Source organism: Camarhynchus parvulus, chromosome 3 (assembly GCF_901933205.1).
Source record: "Camarhynchus parvulus chromosome 3, STF_HiC, whole genome shotgun sequence".
Taxonomy (NCBI): domain Eukaryota; kingdom Metazoa; phylum Chordata; class Aves; order Passeriformes; family Thraupidae; genus Camarhynchus; species Camarhynchus parvulus.
In genome coordinates, this window is record NC_044573.1 from 6,629,772 (window position 1) to 6,645,037 (window position 15,266).

The 15,266-nt window shown below is 36.5% G+C and overlaps 1 protein-coding gene across 3 annotated transcripts in view; it reads left to right on the forward strand.

The window, feature by feature from the left end:
• Nucleotides 1-15,266, forward strand: part of CDC42BPA (CDC42 binding protein kinase alpha) — a 183,361-nt gene that overhangs the window by 98,277 nt on the left and 69,818 nt on the right. For all 3 annotated transcript variants that reach the window (XM_030944869.1, XM_030944870.1, XM_030944871.1), the window contains exons 7-12: nucleotides 4,606-4,699; nucleotides 5,462-5,662; nucleotides 6,245-6,493; nucleotides 10,190-10,269; nucleotides 11,348-11,514; nucleotides 11,973-12,095. In XM_030944869.1, coding sequence (XP_030800729.1) covers nucleotides 4,606-4,699; nucleotides 5,462-5,662; nucleotides 6,245-6,493; nucleotides 10,190-10,269; nucleotides 11,348-11,514; nucleotides 11,973-12,095 — 914 coding nt within the window. The remainder of the gene's footprint in view (nucleotides 1-4,605; nucleotides 4,700-5,461; nucleotides 5,663-6,244; nucleotides 6,494-10,189; nucleotides 10,270-11,347; nucleotides 11,515-11,972; nucleotides 12,096-15,266) is intronic.

Consider the following 15,266-nt stretch of genomic DNA (forward strand, 5'->3'; position numbering starts at 1 on the left):
ATTCAAGGAATGAGATAGGTGAACCTCAGGCACCCATATGCTTTGAAACTATAAGGTGATCAGATAATTTAAGTTGTAAGGAACTTGAGAGTATTTTCTAGTGCAAATTTCAGTATGCAAGACCTCATGATTCCTTAAGTTTCCTTTAGTATAAGAAATAAATCCAGGGGAAAAAATACATTCACATGTATTAAAAATTCTTTTTTAGTTTATTTAACAGCTGGAATGTGCTATGGATTTAGCATGTCTCAGAGGGAATACTTTTTCTTGAGTCTTACTGAACAAATGAAATTCTACTCTGGCTCATTAACAGAGAAATCAAAATAAATGGCAATAATCCAGGTATCTGCTGTAGTCCCATTTCAGAAAGTTGTTTATATTAACATAGTTAGTATGTAAAATGTTTGGGTTTTAATTACAGCTTAAGAAAGTAAGCGGTTTTAAAGAGGGGTTAGTGAAGTCATCTGGGTAAACATGCCAATCTGAAGAACAGCTCTCCACATTAAACTAAGAAGCATTATAAGGAAGAATTCATTAGAGATTTTTCTTTCTTTTTTTCATTAGCCTTCGCTCATTTTCAGTGCAAGTGAAGTGTTCAGTATTGCACACTGTTTATTCCTATTGCATTCTCCAAAGCTGCTGTGCAATGCTGATTTTCTCCTACAGTCAAGGCCAACAAAGCTCAGAAAAGTAGAATTTGCTCCTGGACACTCTGTTGAAGTCAAAGTTTAAATGGACATTATCTGTTTCTAGAGAAGTTTTCTTTGGTCCAGATTTCTAATTCCTTTAGTGCTGTTAAATCACTCATTAAAAAAAAAAAAAGTTTCTTTGGGTATGTTGAGTTCCTGTGTTCCCTTAATTCAGTGTGGAGAATATTTGAAGAATTTGTAGTAGCTTGGCTCTGGCAACCTGTGCCCCTTGCACATTGAGCTTCCCTCCCCCAGAAGCTGCTGTCAGAGTGGGGCTGAACTGTCAGGGACTTGCTCAGGCTCAGGGTCTCCAGAGAGAACAGTGGAGTCAGAGCTATTCAATACTTGTTCCCACTCGAAATCTGGCTCATAAAATACCTTTCAAATGCTTATATTTCTTGAAAGTGAATTAGTATTTCATATTTCAAGTGGGCTGACCTTTTATTGCAGTGAACTAATTACAGAGTTAGTGGGGTATTTAGGCTCTGCAGCCTTCTAGCCAGATGATATTAATTGCTTGACTGAGCACCGTGGTTCTTGTTGAGTGATGTTTAAATGGTCTGCCCACAGTCACCTGGTAATTCTTATCTACAAAGATTCAGCCCAGTGCTCTATTCACTGAGCCATATAACTTTTCATTATTTGCTTGTTAATTTTGCCAGATTTTAGGTACTTGGTCTGGAATTTTCCTTCCTTAGTGTTTGCCTGAAGCAATAAGTGTTCCTCTTTCCAGAAACAGGATCAAGAATCATGGATTGCTTTTTCTATATAGATTTTCAATTAAGAAAATAATTATTACAAAACCAGTGAGAAAATCTGCTATGAGGTGTGGAGACTTGAAATTCAGGAGAGGATCCTCTATGAGTCATGGATATATTTTGATTCCTCTTTCTCCCACCTAGATATTTTCAGGTTATAATTTTTCCCTCAATATTCCAGTTGTTATGAGTTCCAAACAACTGTGTGCAGAGTTTGACCCCTAAATACTTTTCAGTTTTCTTCTGCTGTATTTGCACTGCTTCAGAGCTGTGATATTGAAGAAATTTGGGGAGATGCTGATAAATAGACACTAGAGACTGTGTGGAGTGTCTCTGTTACTGATAGTTCTCTTCCTTTTGGTGCCAAAGAAGATTGCCATGCAAATTGGACAGGAACTGGACATGAGGAAAGAGGATACAGTTGTCCTGTATCATGGGAATAGGAAGCCAGTGGAACAGGATTGTGAGTAAATAGTGACTGCTGAGAACTGAAACGGGATAAAAAACAAGATTAGTTAAATTTGAACAAGCAGGGAGATGAGGACTTGGGAGTGAAGAAGGTGAGAGAGAAAGGAGGAAATAGAAAGGGAGGAAATTTGGGGTTGATAGGCTGTGAAGGATTGGACATCTCAGCTTTTGAGGTAAGTCTAGGAGAAATAGTAATAAAAATGTAGTTGAGATGGAAGTAGAAGGAACCAGTCCATACATTGAAGAAACTGGGATAAACTGGAGAAGGTGGAGTGAATGTGAAGAGAGAATACCATATTCTCTTTAGAACAGGAGATAGATCAGCTCTAATCACTAAAGAGAGTAAACAAATGTCATTCAAAAGAAAACCTGGAACAAAACTCATCATTCTAATGCAATCTAGCTGCTGCAGGCTCAGTAAAGATGAAGGGTTTAAGACATTATTTTTCCCCATAATCACCACCTTCACACTCTTCAGTTACACTGGCAATAATTACTCCTGTTCCTTGTTCCCCTCTGGGGCTCATAATTTTCTTTCCCTTTGCTTATAGCCTACTCTGCTCTGCAGGTACCAGCAATTCTTGTCTTTCAAACTGTCTTTTATTAATGTAGCTCAGAATTCAGAACAGTTGTTCATAGTCCATAGCTTCTGTTACAAGAGCTGAAAAGAATTTGTATTTATTAAGTTGGTCTTTTGTTTTTTCCTTAGCTGTAAAAATTATTCTTATGATGTTATTACTGAGCATTACAAATACCACTCTGCAAGAAATTGTTGTTCCCTTCAAGTGCATTCAGTGTTGTTTGCAGGTTTGGTTTTGCACAGTGTTGACAACACAATGAGATTTTTCATGTTTTCTTGCTGTTTTGTGAGATTGAATGGGAGAGGTTGGGATGATGATGATGGTTATTAATGTTATTATTATTTCTCTTGGGAATATATTAAAAGATAGAACATGGATAAATGGAGCCTCAAGGGTGACTCATGTTTTTGTTTAGCTTGAACTAGGTCCAGCTTCTAGGAGGAACTGGATTTTAGGTGCATGTTTTTGCAAAGTGTTTTAAACTGAAGTTATAATTCCAGCAGTCTCAGTGGCATGTGTTTGTTTTTATTTAGAAGCGTGTTTAAGGAATGTTTTTGGTGGGTGAGTGCAAAACAAACACAACTATCTCAGTCTGGAGGCTGCAACTCTTTGGCATATACAGTGTCAGCAAAAATCAAGTGGAAGAATGGGCTTATGAGAATGGACTCGGTTATTTTTCTGATTTACTTTGTAGAGAATTGTCTTTATGCTCAGTTGCAAGTTGTGAAAGTGTGATTTCTTGCAGTGTTTGCTTTCTGCTTTGTAAATATTTCTGAGCATTTGAAAGGTGCCTAAAGTTTGTTTTCAGCATCTGCCTCTGCCTGCTTGTCTTTGAGTAACACAAATTCGGGAAGTTCTTTTCTTCCAAACAACCAATTGTTATCATATTAATTGTCACCAGGTGTGGGACACTGTGACACCTTTATGCCATACCTTCTATAATGTTGTTCAAGGTGTGTTCTAATTTTTTTTTCTGTTGTAAATTATCAGTAAGCTTTGTCTATAACTCGACTTTTAGTTGGGGGGGGAAAAACCCACCACCAACAAGAACAAAACATCAAAATCCAAACAACAAAATTTGCTCTTAGATGCAATGTGAACATTCATTTTCTAAATTGTTTGGGGAGTGAAGCAAAGTGAGGGCTTAAATATTTTTGTTGGTTTTTTAGGAGGTTTGTTCTTATATCTTAAAAACATTCCCTGAAAAAATATTTGTAGACCTGTATTCATACAGTCTAAGAATGTAGAATCTAATAATGTCAGATATTTTTAAAATGTAGCTTGATGTGTATTTCTAATATCTATACTTAATTGAAAAGAAATTTCAACATTTGAACTTAATTTACAAGTTGAACAACAAATGTCCCTCTGGTAACTGAGGGCTTTTGTCCTACTCAGCTGTACACTGGGAACATAGACTCTACCTGTATTTCAGTACACTTAAGGAAAGCCTGAGAAAAAAAAAAGGCCAAGTTTACAAAATGAGGAGTTTATTATATGAGGAGTTTATTATATGTTTATGATGCTGCCTGCTTAGAAGGGTAGTTCCATCTGCATCATGAGCTCAATGGGGCAGGCAGAGTGTGGCCAGGGAGAGCTGCAGTGGTGTGTACAGTGGTCATGTCAGCAGAAGCATGACAGATGTGCACAGTGAGCTGAGATGCATGTGAGAGAAGAATGTCAGTGAAAGACAGCAAATCTAAAAATGTGTAAACTATTTCAGGATTTCATTGGCCTTTGTTCTGTTGTAAAATCTAGGGGTTGTTTTCCAGCTCCAGTATAAGCGTGCATCTTCCACTTGAGAGCATTTCACTAAAATTCTTCAGATGATTTTAAAATTTTATATACAAAAGCTCAGAGCAAATAAAATTCTCCTGGCTACCCTTGAGACATGAGAGGAATTTAACTACACAATTCTTACTAAAATTAAGAAGCATTGTAGGATTTGGCTTACCTGCAGCCTCATGTAATGTCTCGAGTGGAAATTTCACCATATCATGAGTGTCTGACAGGTTGCTGGTTTTCAATGAAAAGACTTGCAGAGTTAATGCTTGCAATACATCTCATGAAATACATTTTGTACTAATCCTGGAATTTGTTTTATTGCAGGGATATAAAACCAGACAACATCTTGATGGATATGAATGGACATATTCGATTAGCAGATTTTGGTTCTTGTCTGAAACTGATGGAAGATGGAACGGTAAATTAGAAAGGATGATAGGATGATACATTCCTAAATATTTTTTCTTCAGTCCATTGATAGCCACAAAATGTGTGCTGATAAAGGGAATAGGTGCCTTATGGCAAATGAAATGGAGCTGTAAGTGGTACTGGTATATAACTGACTTTCCTGAAAATTCAACAGCAGACTGCTTGGATTTGCAGTATATTAAGAACTTTTTAGCATACAGTCAGCTTATGAATAAATAAAGGGAAGCTGTGCTGTCAATGCCAAGTAGGTGTTTATGAACTATGAATCTCTCAGTTTTAAGCTCTGAGCTCTAATCTTTATTGAAAATGTAAGCTGTAGTATGAGCAGGATGAGATACTGAAATGGGATGATGTTCTTCTAGTCCATTTAAATTTGCACATTAAGTGTGACTAGAATGTAATTCCAGTATGTTTAATCATGTCCCAGGGGATTACAAAATATTTGACCTAATATACGTGATTACCAAATCTGTAATTGCTTGCTGGCTCTAGTCCTGCCAGTTGACAGTTCTGTCCTTTATCTGTTTTTAAATATTGATAGTAGTTTAGCAAAAGTATATTATTAGGCTGCCTATTAATGCAGTTGTATACTTAAGTATTTCTTTATGAATTTAGAAGCTTTTGCTTGTGTTTAGTTGTTTGTTATGTTATGACAAGAATGCTGGACTAAATTTATATATGCATGGGCATAGCGCCACAGTGTCTGTAATGATGACAGTTGATTTTAATCCTGAAAATGTAACTTCTCCAGGTCCAATCTTCAGTGGCAGTTGGAACACCAGACTACATCTCTCCAGAAATCTTGCAGGCCATGGAAGATGGAAAAGGGAAGTATGGGCCCGAGTGTGACTGGTGGTCCCTGGGCGTTTGCATGTATGAAATGCTTTATGGAGAAACGCCCTTTTATGCTGAGTCCTTGGTGGAGACCTATGGGAAAATAATGAACCACAAAGTTAGTGCATTTTCTGTCTGTCTCTAAGCTAATTTTTAATAATGGGGTAACTTGAACACGTATTTAAAAATAAGTTTTTATGTACTAATTATGTTAAGTGTTCATAAATGTAGAACAAAAAATATGTTTCCATGTAGCAAGTTAATGCTTGTGGATTGCAGATGACTTTGCTTTGGAATAAGGCTAAAACTTAAAATCTGGGTTTGGAAACATAGATGTTAATTCACTCTGTGGAGTCTGTCTTGGCTACATCACATCAATCTTGTTGTGTTTCTTTTTTCTGGTGAGCCCATTCCTTGGCTTATGCAGAAGATTCTAAAATGTTCTGCCACATGGAGCTAGCTGTAAAATTCAACAGCTGTAGTGTAAAAGGAATATAAATAAAGGAGAAAAAGTAGAAGACAAAATATCTTAATAGTTTCTATCCTTAGCAGAAGTCTTTTCCTTGAAACCTTACTGCATGTATTTGAGAGCTGGAATGTTTGCACATTTCTTTTTCTAGTTAATGATTTTCACTAAGAAGGTAAATTTTTCCAACTTTTTCTTGGTAATAAACTATTTCCTCTTCTTTTAATCTTTAAGGAGAGGTTTCAGTTTCCTGCTCAAGTGACAGATGTCTCTGAAAGTGCAAAGGACCTCATCCGAAGGCTCATTTGTAGCAGAGAGCATCGACTTGGACAAAATGGAATAGAAGACTTCAAGAGCCATCCATTTTTTGCTGGGATTGATTGGGACAACATTAGGAACTGTGAGGCACCTTACATCCCAGAAGTCAGCAGCCCTACTGACACATCAAACTTTGATGTGGATGATGATTGCTTAAAAAACTCTGTAAGTATACAATTAACATTTTGATGAATCAGCCTTTGTGGTATACTTTGTAACAAAATGTATGGAAAAGGCAGTTTATTTCGCTGTGTTCTGCATAAATAACAGTTAGGGGCTGCTTTGAAGAACTGAGAGGGGAATTCTTCCATAGTTTGTAGGCTGGTCCTAAAATCATACTTGTATAAGGATAAGGTTTATAAATTCATTGTAGCTTTACGTGTCTTTAGCTAACATACATCTGTTGCAGTAACAAGTTTAGTGTCTATGTCTTACAAAGAATAATACATTCACATACAGATAGTCTGCAAGACTACTTCTAGCTGAGCATTGCTAAGACTTAGTATAAGTTTGCACATTGCATTTTACTGTATTTTATTACTCTAATCTAATTGCTCATGTTGGTGTTTGATTCCCTTCAGTTCATTTTCACTAAACTTTTTCCAGTCTTTTCTCCAACTTGTGTTTTGAGAAATGTAGGAGAAATATTACAGGCATTTCTTAAGGAACGAAAAAATATTTTTACCTTTCCTTAAAATGCTCTGCAACTATGGATTTTACGAGACTTTCTGTTTCTATATGCTTTTGAAAAGGAGCAATGACAAATGATAGATGCCTTAGCATTGGAGGAATGCCTTGTGTTCTCTCTTTGGAAATATCTTTGGGTGTGTTTGTGTGTGTGTCTGTTGAAAGATGCAGAAACCTGCTGTTTACATGTGAGGTAAAGCATTTTCACCACTTTTGCTTTTGTTTTCTGAACTGCATGTGCATCTCAGTTTTCTGGGCATGCCGATAAGTGGCAACATGAGTTGCTGTAGACAAGATGATCATTATTTGCATTTCCCTTTTCTCCAGCTGCACATTAAAACATGGAAACCGCTTTGACTAAAACACTTTGTGGGTGTCAGTCTCTTCTCCCAAGTAATAAGCCACAGGACAAGAGGAAATGGCCTCAAGTTGAGCCAGGGGAGCTTTAGTTTGGATATTGGGATAAATTTCATAACCAAAAGGACTGCCCAGGAAAGTGGTGGAGTCAGTTGACTCACTGGAGGTTTTCAGGCGTGGTCCTTAGGAAAGTCATTTAGTGATGGACCCGACAGTTAATGGCTGGACTCAATGATCTTGATGGTCTTTTCCAGTTTAAGTGATTCTGTGATCTCTGGTTAAATCTCAGACCCCTTTTCCTTATGGGCAAATTAAGCAAATCAGTGTAGCTGAGTAGGATGACTTGCACTTTTTTCATTTTGTTTCCTCACATCTGATATTTCCTCCTCCCTTCACAACAGAAGTATTTTTATCTTAAAACTTGTTTATACAGTCTTCAGATACCTGTTTGCACATTTTGTCCAGCAACAGCTATGAGGATGGAGTAGCTGGAGTGGATGCTATATATAGCAGGTCTTTGTGAAGCTGAAATACCTCTTAGAGGTTGTTCACACATTTTAGTGCTGTCCATTCCACCACTCCTCCTTTTTAGAGCCCATTCTCCCACCTGAAGTTTTCAAAACTATGCCTGTATAATGTGAATGCTTTACCATTGTGAAGGAACAGGGACCTGCAGGTGAAGAAAGAATGCTTCTCTGCTGAGCTACTGGACTCTCAGCTGAGAAAACTGAGTCCAATTCTTACTTTGCTTTAGACATTTGGGGGTGGAAAGCAGCGCCCCTGAACTGTTAGAGGAATGTCAATTTCTAGAGCTTCTTTTTCAGCTTCCTAATTTGAAACATCTGAAGGTTTTGTTCTGTTTTAATATAAGGATGTTCTTTTCTTGCCATTTCTTTTCACACCTAGTATCTCAGAACTGCCGAAAAAGCCTAGCCTAAAGGCATTGCACGGCTGAGAATATTTTACATTTTTGCTTTGACCAGTGGACATTGTATTTCATATTGCTTTGCCTCAAATTCCTTATATATAACTTGGAGGTATTTTCTCCTCCATATTTCATACATATCTTTTGAGGAAGTTCCACATACTCACACTGCTATTATAGAAGTCAGCAACACAGATAAGCCCATGAGACTTTTTTTTTTTTCCAAAAATTCTTGGCAAGATTTGAATTGCATAGAGCAAATGAAGAAAACCCAATGCTGAAGATAAAAGACAGTGTTGAAAAGCCATGATTGTTTTTCTTCCTGAACTTTGAATGAGACCATAATCCCATGGAAAAATTGTATACATAATAATGACATTTTAAAAGTATGTTGAATGTACACACAAGCATAAAGGGCAAAACTGTGCTATTCAGGCAGCCTAAGCTGTGCTGGGTTCTAGCTTTTCACTGTTTGGTTTGGTAGCCTTATTGAGAGATTCAGTCATAATTTTCTCAGCATGGTTGTACTGCTAAATTCACACAAGCAGCAGGAGATATGTATCTTGACCTCTGCAAAACAAATTCTTTCACAGAATCTTACCTTATGATCAATAGAAACAATATTTTAGATATTTAGTAACCTCTCAGTGTGGTATCTGAGAATTGTCATGTGGGCTGTTAAAGTCATGCAATTAAGCATTTGATATTTTTAAAAGTTATTTGTGAATACAGTTTTGAAATTTGAATCTATGAAAGGTGAAAACAAAATGTAAAGGAGAAGTAGAATTTTACTTTTTCTAACCATAGTAATCTGTAATAATTGAGATTTTTTTCATGATTTAGTGGAAAGTTAAGGCTTTGTAATTTGAGCTTGTCCTTAGTTTCCAAAATGCTCAACTTCATGAGTTTACACAATCTAGCAATAATCATTAGTGTTGTTTGGGAACTCTTTTATAACATGAAGGTTTTTGTCAGCTAAGAGGACAAGGTTGTGATGCAGTATAGCTGACATCACCACTGGAAAGGTAATTTCAGATTTCTTTTGAATGCAGTCTTACTCCTTGTCCTTTCCTGCAGAGTTTTATATAAAGGAAATGTACAGCTGTTTCCTTGCGTTCATTTTTGTTTGGTTTAGAAAGAAATTGTTAAGAAAGGTATATATAATATACCTTTTCTGACAATTTGGAATCTTTTATCACTTCCAGTGCAATAATCATCTTCTTGAGGATTTTCTTTTGGTGACTGTTATGGCCATCTCTAGTAGAGCAACATAAACCGTGCATCTTGGGGTTAAATAGGAAGCTTTTAACAGAAAATTTAAGAATATTAATACTTCAAATAGTCCCAATAAAATAACAACAGGGTTATTTTAGCCTGAATAGCAACTCAAAGATTTGTCTTTGTTTGTAGTTCTTTGTCTAGCAAGAAAGAGGAGCAAAGAATGAAGAAATGGTTAAAAGCAGTAATGGGATTAGAACTCTCTCTGGTATTATTTCTTTCTAGTAAATGCCTGCTGATTGTTCTCTCCAAATAGAAGTGGCCCACTCAGAAGTGGGCTGGTAATTCTACAGGCAGGAAGCCCTGTTGACTGAATAGCAGAGAGGAGCATAGCAGGGAATAAAAGGTGTTGCACTTTGTGCTAAGAGCTTCTTGGAAAAATAGCCTATGTAATTAGAAAGACATTTTTATGTCAGCATGCTCTGGTTTTGTATATGTTAAATGCTATTATAAACAGAATTAGTTGATGTTGTTTCGTATTTGGGCTGTAGATAAGGATGACAGTGAGTGTAGCTCACATGATACTAACACTTCTCATATGGTTAAACTGAAAAATGTTTCTTTTAACAGTCCAGTAGGATACTGCTTACTCAACTGTCCTGTTATTTTTCTAGGAAACAATGCCTCCACCATCCCACACTGCATTTTCTGGCCATCATTTACCATTTGTGGGTTTCACATATACAAGTAGCTGGTAAGTTATGAGTTCAAAAATTGTCTGTAGGCTAGTTACACAGTATTGTAACTTTCTGGTTTTGAATCATACTGAACAGATATCAAAGAATGGTTTATTGAGGAAATTACCATCATCTAAAATGCTGTCTGTTCAAGAGAATTATGTTCAAGAGAATTATGTTCAAGAGAATTCTGTTCAAGAGAATTCTGTTCAAGAGAATCTGCAGGTGAAATTTACATAGATGTACAGGTCAGCGCCTGTGCTCAGGGGAGTTTTGATGAGAAAGGTTGTTATAAGAGAATATATAAAATATAACTGCCCATTACAAAATTAAGACTAGATATGTAGACCCCAACAGAACTTAGTTTGTTAGACGTTAAAACCACTTTTATTTCTAGCCCTTTGACACTTCTGTAAGTCTGAATAGAAATTTTGTAACAATTACTTTATTTGATATCTGCTATTGGTGTAGAATTTATTTCGCTCATTTCCATTGCTAAACTAAACAGGGAAGTCCCCTGTATGCTCCTTGTTTATGGAAATAAAGAAACTGTTTATTTACAACAATTGAAAAGACAGGCCTGTTTCTGCTGGGAAAGTGACTATGTCCTAGAATGTCCTAGACTTCAAAAGCATTATTTGCATAAGAAGTAGCATGTGTACATGAGTAGCCACAGCATTTCTGACATGTCCATGCCCTAGTTGTTATGGCATAATTTCATACCATTTTTAGTGATTGTTGTCTTTAAAGCATTTGTGATACTTGATTGACTATTCTCAAATGAACTGCTATTGTAATTTTACTGTCTAAGCTTTTGCTTTTTGCTATCTGGCTAACATAGCATATCCATGATGGTTTTTAATCAGGAGTTCATCCAATTTGGTGTAACAAAAAATGCATTGAGGAGATCAGGCATGCTAGGTAAACATGATTTCAATTTCCAATGAGCACATACAAACAAGGTATTATAACAAGATGTTATAATAAATGGCATGGTAATTAACAACTTAAACTGTTTATTGATTGATGTTTTTATAGCAGTATTTTAAACCCGGCTGTTGTAAAATCCAATACTATTTATTTTTTTTTCCCCAGTGTTCTTTCAGACCGCAGCTGTCTAAGACTGACAGCTGGACCACCCTCCATGGATCTTGATGCCAGCATTCAGAGAACTTTGGAGGATAGTTTAGCCACAGAAGCTTATGAGAGGAGAATAAGACGTCTAGAACAGGAAAAGCTTGAACTTAGCAGAAAACTGCAAGGTATAGTCATTAAAAAAAAAAATCATTCCATCACTTTTTAAACTTAGATTAACCTGCAGTTTTGTATGGCACTGTTTATGCTGTGGGAAAAAAAATTAAATATACCTCCTGGAATGCTTTTTAGCAGAAAAGAATTCTTTTTATTATTTTCATTGACAAATTAAATTTCTGTTACACTTTATGCCTGAAATACACCAGGTGTGCAACTTCTTGTGCTAACTTTGGTCTCACTGTACCTTGGTCACTATGGCATAAACATTTTGTTCTTAAAACTTTTAAGAACTTAGTTGGTCTAGCTGACAGCTACTGAAAAATTGGCACATAATAATTGGAAATTGCAAATTGTAGAATGCCCAGTGCGGGATCTTTTGGCGTGTCTTAATTTATCAGTAGTATCTCTTTGATCTCCTCAGATGTCAGGCATGTTATTCATCCCTCTCTCTTCTATCTTTTTCTAGAGTCCACCCAGACAGTGCAGGCTCTTCAGTACTCAACAGTAGATGGCCCAATAACAGCAAGCAAAGATTTAGAAATTAAAAGTTTGAAAGAAGAAATTGAAAAGTTGAAGAAACAGATAACCGGTATGTTATAAATACTAATGTAAAAGCTGTAACAAGAAACGGTATTTTGTCAAGTTTTTTTTTTTCCTCTCCAATTGTAATGCTAGTTCTCCTTGGCTTTATGAAAGTTTTACAGTCTATTTTTACTTCTCACTTTATCCCTCACTCTCCCACTGTACCTCAACATTTTCTCCAAATTCAGTTTGAGTTTTCCAAGTGGCAAGGAGTAGTGCATGAGAGAGGATACAATGGGCCATGAGGCTGCACTGCCAGCAGCAGAACTGATCAAAGAAAACTGCCACCAAAATAAGTCCTGCCTACAGCTGCATGGCCTCTTCTCAATCTGTGCATTCTCTGCACTCTCTCATGACTTTAATTGCCTTGATTAAACAAGGAAAATGCTGTTAGATAGAGAGAATTTAATCAACTTTTGATCAGATAAATCAGGGCAAGGTGGGCAATAGAAGCATGTGGGGAAAGGGAGATGAGAGGGAGAAGAGCTGCCTTTCAGCTCTGCTGTCAATGAGCTGTCATTCCTTTCATAACTGAACATTTATTTTCTTTGCTTCTGAGAGTTCTTGAAGATTTTACAAAAACTAAAGTTTTGGCTGTCAAGAACCTCAGTACTTTAAGATGGAAAAGTGGTTTTGAAATCTGTGCAGCTAAAAAGATTATTTTTTAAATTAATGTTATGATGCCTTTCATCAGGACATTCATACTAGTCAAAAAGCAAAAATCTACTTAACCCAGTATGTGTGTTCTGCAGAGGCAGCTGGAGACATTTAGGGAAAGATCCATCTTTTTCCAGCCTTACTTTTCCAGATCCTGAACAATTCTTGTTTTAAGAACTTTGAGAGGGAGGGCTTACATTGCACCACTATTTTGAATATAGCTGTGAGTGAACCAATTTGCTGTCTGTTTAGCTAATATATTTTTAGTCTGCTTTAAAGGCTAGTATTCAGTATTCTTGATTTGATATTCTGAATTAAGTTAAAGGGAGTTTTCTCTCATAGTGATTCATAGCATAGGATTCCTGCTATACATCTCCGTAATGCTGTCTTTAAAATAGGATCTTGAGAACAGAGACATCTCAAAAAAAAGGAAGAAAGGAAGCACAGCAAGATTTTTTTTTAATTTAGGAAAATCAACAAGAGTCTGTTAGGTATCAGGTGTGGAACCAGAGAAACAGAGAGAAAAACCCAGTTACTCTTATAGGAAGATGTCTATGTTTTGTGTGAAAAATCAGTCACAAGTAGTGGTAGATACATCTCTATTATATGTCGATATCTTGCCTGAGACAAGAGAAAAACAAACAGCCAGAAATGTTCGAGGAAACTACAAAAAACATTTGTTCTGGTTTGTATTTGTGACTAGACTTGATTCAGTTCCTGAAAGTGTCAGGAATGCCAGCAGCGACACCCACAGAAAGAGTAACTTGAACTCAGCTTGCAGACACTTGAGTGGATGTGTTTGGACTCTGCAGCTGCCTTGTGGGGCAGGGAGAGCTATGAGTGAGCTGCAGAGTGCAGCACACAGATTACAGCCTGTTAAAATTGTGTAGTCTGAAAAAAGCTTGTTACAGAGTTGGACAGCTGCTCTGGCGTGATGCAGCAGTTTTGTATTGTACCATGGGCATTATTTTTGGAGAGGAACATGGCTTAGCCAGCTCAGGGAGGATCACTCTGGTTTGAGTGATGCCGTGTTGGCACTATATCAGGACAAAGGCTTTTGTGAAATTTTGCTCCAGCCAAATGTCCCTCCTCTTGCTGCTGTAATGAGGATAAAGACATTGTGATCAGAAATCCCTTCTCTGCAACAAGCCTTAGATCAGGTTTTGAAAACTGACTTTTCAGTTTTCTTCTTCAGTTTTCTTCTTCTTGTAAACTGAAAAGCAACATTTACAAGAACAATTTTTGAATGAAACAGAATCATTCACAGAAAAACATCAAAATCAGCTTTAAATTGTATTTTTTTCTTTACTATTGAGCTGCAACTTAGTTCACTGCTGAAAGTATCACTCACTTCCTTTGGTATTGAAAAAAAAAATAGTAAAGGTGTGGAAACATTCCCCAACACATCTGCTGTCCCTTTTGAAATTGAAAAGTAGTTAAAGTCTGGTGAAGGTGGTCAATACTGAGAAGTTTTTTCCTAAAGTAATTTTCTGCTTCACACCACGTACATATTTGTGCATTTATTCCTAGACAGAATGTGTACTTTTGGAGTTTAGTTTGGAAGTAAATAATAGGATCAAATGAGGAAGATGTAGAGCTGCCTAACCCATCCCCAGTCACTGCACAACTTTGCCAGTATATACTTGAATGCTTTGTCTGATCCATTTGTTAGAAAAGACTCTTTTGTGCCTTAAGCTGCAGCTAATACCAGCAAATTTGATAAAATAGAAAGAGAATTTTCTATTTTACTTGATTTTTATGGAGGTTTTGAGATAGATCTTAGAACTGTATTAATGGCAGAATACAGAAACAAACCAAGTGATGGCCATGTCTGAATGCTTCCAAATATGAGGGAGCTAGTTCCAGGTTTTCTGGATAGCCTTTAAAAGATCTGATAAACTTTAAGAAGGTTCAGTTCAGATGCAGAGATGACCTTTTTATGCTTTGGGCTCATCTATTGAGTTACTAAATGTAATAATATATTACAGTGAGTGTTTGGATATATTATCTAAAATGTTAGTTACAGCTAGGGTGATTAAATGGAAAATTACCATTTACAACACATATGTCACACCTAGCTTTTTGTTACATTCTTTAACCTGTTTTACTGCCTTTTCTGAAGCTGTAAGAGTAAACACCTGCTTAAAAAGGTAATAAAGAATGAGCTCAAAATTGTGTCAAATTCAGGAGTGTCACCGGGAGGGCTTAGAAAAATACATTTTTCTTGTCTATCTGGTTTTCCAGGAAATGACAAGCTAGCATATGCTTTCAATTTTTGAGGTCAAAGTTATAATTTTTGTTCGCTAAGTTACATAGGAGAAAACTTTGAGGAATCTTTAATATTGCCAAATATGTAAAGGGCAGCAATGCAAGAGGAAAACAGAGCTGTGGAACAAAGTAGTTCATGCAAAGAAGAGAGATTTATCTTGGCTCAGCAGAGCCATATATAAACTTTCTTTTCACTGACTTCAGAGTAGACTACATAAGGAAGGCAGTTAATAATTTCTGGCTTTGAGCTGCA